The 14,408-nt window shown below is 43.5% G+C and overlaps 2 protein-coding genes across 8 annotated transcripts in view; both read left to right on the top strand.

The window, feature by feature from the left end:
• The window catches only part of RCOR3 (REST corepressor 3), a 35,426-nt gene extending 24,812 nt beyond the window's left edge, over positions 1-10,614 (top strand). For 4 of the 6 annotated variants that reach the window (XM_077813796.1, XM_077813797.1, XM_077813799.1 and 1 more), the window contains 2 exons: positions 6,657-6,898; positions 7,329-10,614. In XM_077813796.1, the coding sequence (XP_077669922.1) occupies positions 6,657-6,898; positions 7,329-7,667 (581 nt within the window). In that variant the 3' untranslated portion in view covers positions 7,668-10,614. The remainder of the gene's footprint in view (positions 1-6,656; positions 6,899-7,328) is intronic. The other 2 variants (XM_077813800.1, XM_077813801.1) reach the window with 1 other exon arrangement.
• A 3,277-nt stretch (positions 10,615-13,891) lies between these two features.
• Positions 13,892-14,408, top strand: part of TRAF5 (TNF receptor associated factor 5) — a 37,885-nt gene continuing 37,368 nt past the window's right edge. The window contains exon 1 of one of the 2 annotated variants that reach the window (XM_077813794.1): positions 13,892-14,011. The gene's annotated coding sequence lies outside the window, so the exon portion shown is untranslated. The remainder of the gene's footprint in view (positions 14,012-14,408) is intronic. The other variant, XM_077813795.1, reaches the window with a different exon arrangement.

Below are 14,408 nucleotides of genomic sequence, written 5' to 3'. Positions count from 1 at the left end.
GGAAATATAAACATAAAAATGAAACTCAGTGTATTAACTTCAAAGTGTGATAAGTTGCAGCTCTTGTATTTTCTGATACTATACATCAGCTCAATATTACTTCAGTGAAGTAATCGAGCTAGTTCTCTACGTCAGTGGTTCTCAAACTTTTTTTTTTTTTTTTTTTTTTCACGGACCACTTGAAAATTGCTGAGGGTCTCAGCAGACCACTTAATGATCTTTCCAAATGTTGTTTGTACCATTGGCTAACTACTGTAAAGCATTTTGGATAAAAGTTCTATATTAAAAAAACCCTTAATTGTTTTTTTGTTCTACAAATAAAAGCATGCAATTCATATTTCAATATCAGTAGTTTTACCTTTCTAATGCGATGGATGTGCCCTCTCTCCCCTGCTGTGGCAGTACCTGGGCTGGGAAGGATGGGGATCTCCCCGGCTGCGGCGCCACCGAGCTGGGAAGGAGGACGGTCTCTCCCTCTCTTCCCCACCGCGGCAGTCCCCGAACTGGGGCTGGGAAGGAAGGGGGGTGTCTCCCCAGCAGCCGCAGCCCTGGAGCTGGGGAAAGTCACCTCTTTCTCTGGCCCTGCATGTCCCAGTTCCCCCCCACTCCCTCTTCTCACCCCACTGCCCCTTCCCACGTACCCCGTATTCCCCCCAGGGCCACCACCTTACCTTACATTTGCATCTTCTCCAGGGTCCAGGCACCTAATTAGTGGAGCCACGCCTGCACGGCTCCACTAATTAGGTGGGTGGCCCATCATTTTTTCATGTGCGGCCACCCAGGCGCGCACCTTAGAGGGAACTATCCACGGACCACCTGAATGGAAGTGGTCCGCGGACCACAGTTTGAGAACCTCTGCTGTACATTGTTTACCTGCTTTAAAATAATGCTTAGACTAATTAGTCTAACAGAACATGGGGCAAGTTATACTATCATAATATATAAGTTACTGACCATTCAGTATTCGACAACTTTTAGTATGCTGACTCTGCTTCGAAAGTTAGGATTCTTTCAAAAGTTGAATGGTCTTTACTGGTTGCGTATAAAAGAAATAAACTGTTTTAGTGCTTGCTTTCTACTGCCGAATTGGTTATTTTGAATAAGTCCTCGTATTTTTTGGTGAACATCGTTTTGAAATGGCTAAGGAAAAACATAGCTTTGTTCATGCTCAGTCATTTTTCATACCATGTGGTCTGCAAAAACTTAAATCAAACTACTGTTTGCAAGTACAGAACCCATTACATTTGATGGAGCATGATGGGGGCATGACACTAACTTGAAGAGTTGTATTGTCGTGACACTAACTTTCTGAAATCAAGTTGCTGCAAGTACATAAAGTACGAGAACTATTCCATGCTTAGGAAATATGACCCAAATAAGATCACTGCAAACTATCTTTCTGAATGTTTCACTCTGTATACTGCAGTGGCCCTCAGGCGCCAAGGAACGTTCGCCGGGGGGGCATGTGGCAGGGCCCAGGCCAGCTCTCATGGGGGACTGGGAGGGAGCACCACCCAGCCCTCTACCCCCAGCTCCGCCGTCAGCCCAAGCTCTGCTGCTGAGCCAACTGTACAGTAATGGAGGGGGAATGTGGACAGATTTCATTACTGGTCGGGGGGGCATGATGGGAAAAGATAAGGCATCACTGGCATATTGGCTCTGGGACTAAAGGTGGAATTCTGTGCAAGAGCAGAATTCATGTCCCCTACAGATTTTACTCTTTCCCTGCAGAATAATTGATTAACAGGCCGTCTGGTTTGGGCATCGGGAGCAGCCAGGGAAGATGTAAATCACCACCTCAGGGGTTGGGACTGGGTGTGCGTACAAGACTCTGTCCCTCTCATTTGCTATCACGATGTGCCTGGAGCCAGAAAGGGGCAGGCCTGGCAACACCTGGCCAGTAGCTTCTACCATGCGCCAAACTCCAGCTGCTAGTCCTGTGGGGGAACAAGACTTATTCTTCCCCTGCATCAGCTGCTCCTGGCGCTGGATCCAACCCAGCCCTGCTCCCTGCCCCCATTGCTCCCCAGATGCGGGAGAAGAGGTCACTGTACAGCGAGCTGCTCCCCCATCCACCCAACCCCCATGCATCTAGACCAGTGGTTCCCCTGGGAGTTCACGAAATGTTACAGGGACTTCTTAGGGAATTTTTTCCCCCAATGGTGGACAGAGCTGTCCATAGGGACCCCGGGCAGCGTGGGGCCATCGGCCCTTGGGGACTTCCAAGAGCTAAGCGGATCAAAGCAAGCATATCTATCACACTGAGGCGATTTAAACTTCAAGACTCCTTATATGAAATAGAAAGGGAGGTGGATATTTTTTGCTGTTTTTAAAATTAAATAGGCTGCTTTTGGTGTTCTTAAATTATCATGAAGAACAAGTTTAAGGTTTGTTTGTTTGCCTGGACTGCTCAAGACCTGAATGCTTGTGTAGGAGGAACTCTTTGGCTTCTTAAATACCTGATTTGGCTTCATGCTGTTTCACATCTGATACTCCTTGATGAAACATAGGAGCCAGAGGTGCCAGTACGGAGGGGCAGTGAGGGTCATATGCTGCCCCCGTGTCAGCACGACCACCCTCCGCGGGTCCCTTCCCTTTTTTCCCGGCTGCCCCTGTGGGCCCCCCCCTCTTCCGGAGGTGCCCCCGTACCCCTTTTTTCTACTGGCACCTCTGATAGGAGCCTTGTCTTCTAACAGGCTTAATCAAAACTGATACAAGCTACAAAAGTGAGATCTTGGAAGAGTGTTGCTGTTTTCATAATGTAATAAAAATACTGTAATGATAACTAATAATAAATAGTCTGTAATAATCATGTCTTAAAAACACATTTTATATTTCCAAGATCACTGCTTTTATAATTTATGCTGAGGTAAGGGAGAAAATCCCTGGAAATAATCATTTTTAGGGTGGGGTTCACAAGACTTGACATTTTAGTGAAAGGGGTTCGCGGGTTGTTGAAGTTTGGGAACCACTGATCTAGACCCTTCACCCACCCTGCCAAGCCCCATCCCACTGAGCTGCACACGGACTCCCAGACCCCCTGAACTCAGATCCCCCTGCTGAGTCGCATTCCCCCTGCACCTTGACTTTCCAACGAGCCCCTGTGCATCCAGATTCCCCCCACACCCAGACCTGGGCCTCCCACCAAACTGCCCACACCCAAATTGCCCCACACAGAGCCCACTCACCCCACACCTGGATCCCTCCACACTTGGATCTTGCTGGGCTGAGCCTGCTTGCCCCACACCTGGATCAGGTGGCAGGGCTGGGCTTGCATGCGAGACTCTGTCCCTCTCACTTGCTGCTGGCATGAAAGGGCAGGGTTCCAGAGTGTTTCTGGGTCAGGCATTGCCCTTGCACTGTGTCAGGATCAGGTGCAGCCTCACTGCCGACTCCGTATCCCAAAGGGGGCGGGGGCCTGCAGAGTGATCCCCCACCTCTGTGCAGCCAGTGGCCTGTGCTTCCCGCTGCCATGCTGGAGCATCCACTCCCATTGCCCTTCTAATCTATTGTCTGCAACAATTTCAGTTCTAGTCCAATGACTGTACAGTGATATGCTGAATACTACTTAGCCATGCCATGCACTAAGGCCCCAAACTGGCAAAGCATTAGTTTTAATGGGGATACTCAGGTGCTGAACTCTTAAGTTCTGTGCCAGATCATGGCTTAACTTCACTCCTAAGGATGTGCTGCCTTTTAGGGTATGTCTACACAGCAAAGAAAAGCACACAGCTGGCCTATGCCAGCCAACTCGGGCTTGGGCTGCAGGGCTGTTTCATTGCCATGTAGACTTCCGGTCTGGGACTAGAGCTTCTACTTTTTGAGCTTCATTTTATAAGACTAGGCAAGTTATCAAGCTTAATCAGTCTCCTGGGCGGAGAGGAGGAAAGCTTTAGGAAATAACTTACGGTAGTGTTTGAAACTTGATTTTGTAATGATGAGTAGTCTGTGCACCAGTTTGCAGTTATATGACCTAGAAAGCTGATAGTATATATTTATCTTGAAAGGAACTTTGTCAGTATGTTAGGTTTTCTGTGTCTCCCAATGAAGATTTAAGAGTGCTGTACTGAAGTCTTGTATAAATCAATCTCAGTAACACTATTGGATACTTACTAGTATGCTAAAAGGAATCCAAAAGGAACCCGAACCTCAGTGGTCAAATGAGAGAAATGCATTTCATTTTGTTATCCTTTTGTTCACTTACCAATTTGCAGAATTCATTAAGTAAGTCACAATGGGTCTTCTAATCATCCGTGTGAGTTAGAGCTCATTTGTACTAGAAGCACTATGTCTGACGAAGATGCTCTATGCCGACGGGAGATAGTTCTCCCATTGGCATAATAAATCCACCTCTGCAAGAGGCGGTAGCTATGTTGGCAGGAGAATCTCTCCCACTGATCTAGCGCTGTCCACACTGGCGCTTAGGTAGGTATAATTTACGTTGCTCAGGAGGATGGTGTATTCACTCCCCTGAGCGATGAAATTCTACTGAAGTAAGTGGTAGTGTGGACCTGGCCTTCTATTATGACAGGCAAAAGACTGAGTACTGGAGGGAGCATACTTTGAAAAGGTGTAGCTATATCGCACGTCTTTCTCTCTCATCCCCTGCCATTGTCAGTGCACAGAGCACAGTGTCTTGCCCAGACTTACCCTCTTTAAAGACCCTACTGCTCCCTCTTGCACACTCTGTCTCCCTGCAGCCAGTTTGTTTTTTTTCCCCCCTGCAGATCTCTACGGGGGGAGCAGGAGCTTACTAGTACATATGTGCAGAACCAGCCATAATTTTATTTGGCCCTTAATGGTTAAAATGGAAGCTTCAGCTTAGTTTCGGCTGTAGTTGAACTATTTATTGGCACTGAATTTTCTCTTGTACATTCACTGCAGATGAACAAGACACTGCATATTAGAAGCCCTTTTTCAAAAAGAAAAGTAGAAAGAGCAAAGTCATGTCATTTTTTATCAAGTTACTAGGAGCATACATTTCAGATTTTCTAATTTGAAATAAATAACTCTCCTTCTGTATCCTTTACTTTACCTTTCTGAAATGAGGTATTACATTTGGCATATAATTTTCTGCTATTGGGGGAGAAAATGCATGTCCTTTAAGTAGTATAATGGATTCTGAATGGGTAAAGTCATCAGCAATTTTCCACATTACATAAGTCAAATCTTATTTTGCTCATGACACATGAAAGGTTCCCTAGCAGAAAGCAAAAATCATAACTGTCTCCAGTTTATGGATTACTGTAGAGTAATTTTTATCCCAGGCTATAAAATGCAAGCGGGCCTTGTCTCTGGAGTCTGAAAGGTACAAAACTCTTGGACTCTTTGAGTGATCAAAAACGTCGTTTTTAGTATAGTAGCTAAAAGCAAAGCTTCAGAGTGCAGGAGAACATGAGGATTTTTCCCTTGAGAACAGGAAAGAGGAGAAACTTCAAGGGTTCTCATTAATGTATTTAAAGGGGAAAGACTCAAATATCTTTGTTTTTAAGAAAATGAAAACTGAATTGAGGGAGAACTGGTAAACTTCAATATTTCACTTTGAGACAACTTGATTCAGGTATTTAAAATACATGTATTTTGTTTATTTGATCTACCATTCCTTAAATAACTGACATATCAAAATTTCAGATGGAATTTTTCAGTGCTAGTATATTGTGTTGGGAGAGAGAAGCATACAGAGCCAGCCTTATTGTGTTTGAGTGGGCAAATACATTTTTTCCACAAAATCGGGTATAACTAACTTTTTTTGACCTACTAGTGCCAAAAGCGGTCTTAAGATTTTGGGGAGGACCAGAAATAAGTTGAGGCACTCCCAAATCAAACTGACTGATATTAAAATGAATGGAAGGGAGAAGAGTTGGACTGTTCCAATTCTCCTGCATTGGGAGCCTAGGGTCTCAGCTGCTTTTGCTGAGAGCTCTTTTGCCAACACTTTTTTTTTAAGGGCAGTTGTCCCAAATAAGCCCAATGAATATGTGCCAATTTGTCCTATATTCAGAGGGCTGTTCCCCCATTTCATAAATAGCTAAATGACAGGCTGTTAGCCTGTTCCCCTTAGGGCACAAAGGAAGTGTCAGAGCCAGGATTAGAATTCTAATGTCCTGGCTCTGCCTTGGGCTGAGTCAGTAGACTCATGCTATTGAATTCTGCTGCTCCTTTCAGTCAGATGCCACATGGGTTTTTGGGAAAGGAGCTAGCTTAGCATGCAGCTAGCTGGGGGAAGCCTACAAAGAAGACCTGTAACCATCAGTTGAAGCTCACAGAGTACTGTTCTCTCCCCCTCCAAAAATATCAAATGGTCTATTTCACACATCAGAGACCAGCCGTGTGTGGCTGTAGGGAGGGCCCTATCAATTACCAGGATCTTTAGAAAAATCAGTGACAAACCCTTACCCTAGTGAATAATTTATACTTTCAAGGCTATCTTTGCAAGGAAGAGTCATTGTGGCTTTTGGGAATCTTTTTGATTTGTTTGGTTTTTATTTATTTATTTATTTTAAACGGAAGCTATAGTCTACCTTCTAATGGAGGTGTTCTTAAAATTAAAGTGAGCCCTTAGCTGTAGGCCCCAAAGGCCATATTTGTATACATACTTCACAAATAGCTGTGCTTGACCGGTCCTTCACAGGTGTATTATTTACTTTGCCTTTCAGGTGTACGCAAATATGGTAAAGATTTTCAAGCTATTGCAGATGTAATTGGCAACAAGACTGTTGGCCAAGTGAAGAACTTCTTTGTAAACTACAGGCGTCGGTTTAACTTAGAGGAGGTGTTGCAGGAATGGGAAGCTGAACAAGGAACCCTGGCTTCTAATGGTGATGCTTCTACTTTAGGGGAGGACACAAAAAATACTTCTAATGTGCCATCAGGAAAGAGCACTGATGAAGAAGATGAGGTGTGTTTTGTGTATCACGTATTAGTAAGCATGAGTTGAGGAATAGCATTTAATTCAGTGAAATATAATGTAAGGTTAATCTGATTGTGATACACTAGTGTACTTGAAGGCCTGATCTTGATCTGATAAGCTTCATTGGGAACAGGACTGGGCCTCTAATAGTGAATTTCTTATGACTGTATTTACTGTTAATGAAAATTTTAAAAAAAGGAAGATACCTGATTCTAGAAAAGAGAACTGTATTGTTTCATCAATATTCTATTTTTTCGTTGCGCTATTCAGCAATTTAGAAATTAAAATGCTTGGTAACTTTTGTTTTTTCAATGTCAAAAAAAGCTTGTGCTTTCTAGATAGTGGACACTGGCAACCCAAACTGCATTTTGTTCTGGACAGTATGGCTCTTTTTACATTCCATTTTGTCTTTGTGTAGGGACAAGCCACGCAGATCACTCAGGGTTTAGGCCCTTCGCCTCCTGCACAGGCATCTGCTCCAGCAACCCCGGTAGCAACTTTGAACCAGCCTCCTCCATTACTTCGTCCAACACTTCCAGCTGCTCCTGCTCTCCATCGTCAGCCTCCACCACTTCAGCAACAGGCTCGATTTATTCAGCCAAGACCAACCCTAAACCAGCCCCCACCACCACTTATCCGCCCAGCTAATTCTATGCCTCCTCGTCTAAATCCAAGGCCGGTATTATCCACAGTCAGTGGCCAACAGCCACCCTCACTTATTGGAATTCAGACAGAATCACAGTCCACTCTGCACTAAAGAAGTGAAATAGGTCAGAACTATCATAACTCCTTCGATAAAATTTTATCAGTGTCCACTTTTCTCAAATAATGAAGGGGAGAAAAGAGCAGGCCTTTCAAGGTATTGTGAAGCAGTTTTACACAGAGAAGCAAGCTAATAATCTTAGCAGCGGAACCACAGGAACGACCATCTATAGAAAAGAATCTTCTGTGCAGAAGACTTGTACAGCAAAACAATGCCTACAGTTCAGCCCTCATCCATACAAATAACTGTCGAAGGAAGCTAATCTCTTTAGCAAATAAATGTTCTGTGCACCAAGATTTTGTTTAACTGATTTTTTTACTCTATTTATTTTATTAAAGTTCTTTATATTGAAACATCTTAGTACAGGGATGCAAAGAGTCTGGCAGATTTAGGAACTGTGACAACTCCTTAACTGACAGTAGAAATAAATGTGAGGGATTATTTTTATGTTTTCCTATGTTAGGAGTGTAAGAATCAATAGTTAGCCTGCAGTTCAGATATACAATAGAAGTATTTCATGCACTTTTAAACTATAGACTTTTTTTATAGCTTTCTCAAAACAGACTTTACTTTCTTTAAAATACTTTCTCATTAAATACTCCTTTTGAAAGAGTAATCTGAAGATCTGCTCAGCTGTTGTACCAAAAGTGTTAAATCTAGCAATGTGTTCGAATCTTATAAACCCTCTGATACCAGGCTTCTGATTTCCTAGTGCAAAATTGTAGGAAGTGGATGTGCCAGCAACTTCCAGGTCCAAGGAGATGATGAAAAACACCAGTAATGACCACTATTTTAATGTGGCTACTCCACTTATTACACTTACAGTTGCAGTACAGTGGTTTTTAATCCCTTTGTAAATGATCATATCTAGAGTTACATACTCTGTATTATTGCTCTTTACCTAAAGCTTTAACTAAAATACTGGTAATGCCAATTAGCGGGGAGTGTGTCCTCAAATGTTATGACGGTGGGACTATGTGAAACAACCTAATTTCAGAGAAGGCTAAATGGTTATATCAGATTTCCCTTCCCCCATCTGGGTTGTTTTTTTGTTTTGTTTTGTTTTAGTTGTATTAAATCAAATACAAAACAATTAAATAGTAATGCAGGTCTGCATTTGGTGTTTATTGATCCTTCTAAATTTTTTTTGGTTAGGAGTTGGGGGACTTCACTGGAGAAACTAAATTATCTGAAATTATAATTTGTGTCTTCAGTGACAAAAAGGTAAAATGTGAAATTGTAAGTTTGTCAGTTCTCCTAAAAAAAACTTAGGCCAGAAACTTGGGTAAGGAAGCGTTTTTAAAGTTACTGTTATCAAATTGTTTGGGAACCAGTGTGGACTGGGTCAAGCTATGGAAAAGTGTTTGCTTTTAAAACACTGTGTCCTGCACCCATATTGACCACCACACTGTTCTAGAAGCTCTTTTAGCTGGAACAGTGTTTGAATATTTTAAGTGTAATTTCATAACTCTCTGTTCTAGGCCTAATATAGACTGGCCTTAAAAATAAATTGGATCTTCAGTTTGAATTTGGAATTTACAATCCTCAGTCTCCTACAGATTCAGTGGTTCAACTGTCCTGATGTTTTACGGTTTAACAGTTTTGCTGAAATCTTGTATCTGTGCAAAGGGAAGTTCTTGTAGAAGCCTTTTACCTACTACATTTGTAACTTTAATATTAAAATCAGACGTGTAGCCTTAATTATGGTTACGATGTCAACCCTACATAAAAACACATTTCAGAAATGGTAAATTTAGGAGACTTTGTTTTTTGAAACATCTGTCTCTGCTAATGTTCTTAGCTCTAAGTACAGAAGTCCCTTTTGGGGGTTTTCTTTCACACCAAAATTAGATTCCCAGCCACTACATGGACATTAGATAGTGGCTGTTCCAGAAAGAAAAGCAGCATTATAAAACCATGAAGAGTTCTTTGTGATCATTGGAACTTTTGTTTTGGGGGTCAAAAGGGTCCCTCAAACAACTACATGAAGTCTGGCTGACCTCCAGACTTTCAGGCTGACAAGAACCCTGTCTTGTGCATTTTGACATAACTGTTTAAATAAATATCTAATTTTAATTGTTACCTAAGTAGAATGCATCTTTCAGTATTTTTTTAAGTATTGATATCAAGTCTCCCTGGTGTGTATACTGTACCTTTGCTAATTTTTGTCTTGTCTATTGTCAATAGAATTTCAGTATGCAAAATGTTGGGTGTTGCAGTACAGTTGGACACCACTGACTGCTATCAACTGTTCAGTACATTGTAATTCAATTTAATCCTGTTTAAATATTCTGTAACTGGGCAAAGGTGCTGTATTTGGGGGGCAAGGGTGTAGTGTACTTTAGTTTACGTACACTGTGGCACACAGGAGGGAAACCTTAGCAGTTGTAGTACTAAAAACATGTACATAGCAAGATGTCCTTTTTATTGTGTGCTTTGCAGAATATGTGCATACAGTTTGCACGTCTTGTTTTGGGGGTGGGAGTTTGTTTTTTAAACAGTGTTTTTGCCTGGAAGAGTGATATGCTTGCTGCTTAATCAAAGGATTAAAGTTTTAAAGGAATCTGTGTCTTCTATTTTTATGTACCTTGTAATGGTCTGAAATTTTAGGGCCCTTATACTGTGATTATCTTCTAAATTCACTTATATTTTTTTAATAATTAGAAATAAAATTATACAATGGTGTTAATTTCAGTGGAGATTTTGTTTTTGCCATACCACTAATCTCCTGGTTTTGTCTTTTTATAACTAGTTCAGGAAATGAACTCGACTAATTTTCAGGTTGTCTTAATTTTGTTACTTTTAAGAAATATAAAATGATTGCACACCTTTATTAAGTTTGGCAGAGAAAGTGTATCCTACATTGTTCAGAAACAATATAACTTTACAGCTCTTCTTTTGTATTGTTTATTTTCAGTTAATAAAGAAATCTAAACAGCGACTACTCAAAATGAATGGGAAAATTAAAAGTGCAAGGTCTGATCTGGACAAAGTGTTTCTGGGTTCAATAATCTGATGCACAGAAATGGAATATGGAGGCACACAAAGTTCCAGTCTTAGTTGTTCAGCTTTAAATGACATTGATTATGAATTGGAACATTACCTTTTGGTACTATAAAAAGTGTACATAGCACTTCTAAGACAGTTCCTACTTGGAAGAATTTACAGTCCATATAAAGTAAAACATGGAACAACCGTTACATTATGGGGGAGGCTAGATGGACACAGTGACATTGCAACTGTAAGAGGGACTCTGGGGAAAAAAGTGTGGCTTGCGTATAAAGGTGACTAGTATGGGCTTGTGTGTCTTGCTTGCAAAGGAGAGGAAGCAGCTTGAAAGAAGGTGTGAAGCTCAGAGAAAGAAATGAAGGGAGTAATAAGAGGAATAGGTTGTGCTTGTGATAAGGGAAAGACTGGGAAAGGCACGGATCTTCAGAATGTGTTAAACTGGAAAACCAATGAAGGGATTTGAGGGATTGCTCTGAAATCTTTTTAAAAAAAAAAATGAATAAAGAGCAAATAGCCCTTTAAAATAAATCACTAGTGTGCAAAACAAGCATTTTATTATTTTAATGTAAAAATTGGGTAACTTTAAGTGTAGTTAAACTACAAATTCTTATTCTGAAACTGAAAATTGGTAAGAGTAAGAGCTGAATCTCTGGTTTGTAAAAGTAGTTACAGGATGTTATGATAAAGACACTTGTCTTCAGAGAGCAGGACAGTAAGTGAAGGGTAATGGACAAACAAGTTCAATATAATTATGGTCCTGCTAAAATTATTTATAGACTGGTATAAATTAATATGAATCTTTGCTTTTTTAAATGGAGAGAAGAATGGGAAGCTAGGTTTAAGTGCTTTACAAGGAATACTATTAAAGGGATATTGAAGTGCATGGAAGTTACTTGCACAGCTCTTAGGACACTATCAGAGTTGATGATGACTCTAAAATTGAACCTGCCTTTTAAAAAAAATATTTTCTCCTGTTGTGTTTTTTACTAAATGTTCCTTAAATTAAGCTTTTGATGGCAATAAGCAATATCTTCATAAATGATCTGGAGGATGGTGTGGATTGCACCCTCAGCAAGTTTGCAGATGACACTAAACTGGGAGGAGAGGTAGATACGCTGGAGGGTAGGGATAGGACACAGAGGGACCTAGACAAATCAGAGGATTGGGCCAAAAGAAATCTGATGAGGTTCAACAAGGACAAGTGCAGAGTCCTGCACTTAGGACAGAAGAATCCAATGCACCGCTACAGACTAGGGACCGAATGGCTTGGCAGCAGTTCTGCAGAAAAGGATCTAGGGGTTACAGTGGATGAGAAGCTGGATATGAGTCAACAGTGTGCCCTTGTTGCCAAGAAGGCCAATGGCATTTTGGGATGTATACATAAGGGCATTGCCAGCAGATCGAGGGACGTGATTGTTCCCCTCTATTCGACACTGGTGAGGCCTCATCTGGAGTACTGTGTCCAGTTTTGGGCCCCACACTACAAGAAGGATGTGGAAAAATTGAAGAGAGTCCAGTGGAGGGCAACAAAAATGATTAGGGGACTGGAACACATGAGTTATGAGGAGAGGTGGAGGGAACTGGGATTATTTAGTCTGCAGAAGAGAAGAATGAGTGGGATTTGATAGCTGCTTTCAACTACCTGAAAGGGGGTTCCAGAGAGGATGGTTCTAGTCTATTCTCAGTGGTAGAAGAGGACAGGACAAGGAGTAATGGTCTCAAGTTGCAGTGGGGGAGGTTTAGGTTGGATATTAGGAAAAACTTTTTCACTAGGAGGGTGGTGAAACACTGAAATGCGTTACCTAGGGAGGTGGTGGAATCCCCTTCCTTAGAAGTTTTTAAGGTCAGGCTTGACAAAGCCCTGGCTGGGATGATTAATTGGGGATCAGTCCTGCTTTGAGCAGTGGGTTGGACTAGATGACCTCCTGAGGTCCCTTCCAACCCTGAGATTCTATGATTCTATGGAAGCGCTTTGAAGAGCTTGCTTCCTCAGTACCATTCTCCACCAGCAAGGATGCTTAACTTCAGATTGCTAAAGTCACTTTCAATGTTTTGCATGCCTGAGAACTACTATGAGATTCAGGGCAATAATTAATTTTGCTACTTCCTTTAGCAGGTAACTTGCTTCAGCCTTTGCAGGGGAATCAGCTTGGTCTGATAGCGCTTTTCCATTGCTATGTACTATTATCCTGTTGTCTTTCATTCAAATCTGCCAAAGTGTTTCACAAATCTTAAAACTATGTCTATATGTATGCTGGGTGCACTTCAGCACTGAAAAGCAGCCACTTCTGGAAGAGAAGTGAACATTCTCTAAACAGCACATAACAAAAGTAGACTAGTAGTGGATTTAATTTAATTAGGAAATGTGTGGTGGTGTCATTTCTGCATTGTACTATTTATGAAGACATACCACTGACTTACTTCTGAAATGTACAATTTTTTTTTTTAAGTGGGTGGGTGTCTGGCTCTGTCTATAAAATCATAGGAGCTACATGGTACCAGTGTTTAGCATTACTGTTTGTTGTGTTCCATGTAGCCAGTTGCATTTTGGAAATGGGTAATATTTTCTATTTATTTCATAAGACTATTTGAAATTTTGGCCTGGTGGCTTCAGTGACTTAACAGGTGTGTAATTTTTACATGGGCCTAGTCCCCTGAGACTACCGTGAATAAAGTTACAATCATATTTAAGCTTTTGCAGAAATGGGGCCTTAACTAGGCCCCACTCATGCACTTGCATAATTTAAGACACTTGCCGTTGTTTCTCGCTCTGCCCGGCGATGTACAGCATGAGCTGTTACTGCTCGTAGCCCGGCTCTTAGCCGCGCCCGCAGCTGCGGCGTGGGGTGATGCCGGAGACTCAGCCCGCAGAGAGCTGCTGGGGGCTTGGCTTTTCCCTGCACCCTCCAGCGGCTGTGGGGCTTAACCCGTCCGGGCAGGGACAACGCTGCGAGCGCCTCCGGCGGACGAGGCTAGAGGCGAGCCACAGCTCGCGGAGGGGTAGGGAACAAAGCCACAATGAGCCGTAGCCACGAGGTTGCTTAGTAAATGATGGCCGGACCCTGCAAACCCCACCCCGCTGGTGGCCCGCCCCTCTCTGGGAGAGCTGAGCCGAGCCCCGCTGTGCCCCTCTCTCTCCCCACCCCCGAGGCAGCAGGGCGCGCAGTTGCCGTGAAATCGAAAGCAGCGAGTCGCAGCCAGCGCTTCCCATCGCCGCGCCCGAGCCTCGCCGCGCCCTGTGCTGCCTCCCTGCGGACGGGGCCGGGCTCGGGCTGCCGAGCCAGCCCGGCTGGCGGGAAAGTTTGCCGAGCCGGATCCGGCTGCTGCCGGTGAGTAGCGCGCCAGCTGGCCCGAGCAGGCAGGCGGGCGGGGGTGGGAGGGGCAGCAGCCCCGCAGCTCTGCCCCTGCGACCCGGGGCACGCTGAGAACAAAGCCCGGCCGCACTGACAGCTCCGCCCCACGTGCGAGGCGAGCCTTGTCTCCGCGGGGCCGGGGCGCCAGCTGCAGAGGCGGCGGGCTGGGCTGGGCTGGGCTGGCTGCCAGGGGCCGCCTCCGTGCCGCTCGCTCTCGCGCGGGGCTTGGGCCGAGGCGTTATGGGTCTTTGTGTCTGGCTCCGCAGCCCGGTCTTTGCAGCCCGCAGGGGGAGGCGGCGACGCCGCAGCTCTCGGAGGCAGGCGCAGCGCACCGGCGCCGGGAAATGCAAAAGTTCAGCTTCTCGTAGCAACG

This window comes from Eretmochelys imbricata, chromosome 3, assembly GCF_965152235.1.
Source record: "Eretmochelys imbricata isolate rEreImb1 chromosome 3, rEreImb1.hap1, whole genome shotgun sequence".
NCBI classification, from domain to species: domain Eukaryota; kingdom Metazoa; phylum Chordata; order Testudines; family Cheloniidae; genus Eretmochelys; species Eretmochelys imbricata.
The sequence above is the reverse complement of the archived record's forward strand: the minus strand, read 5'-3'. Positions and strand labels throughout refer to the sequence as shown.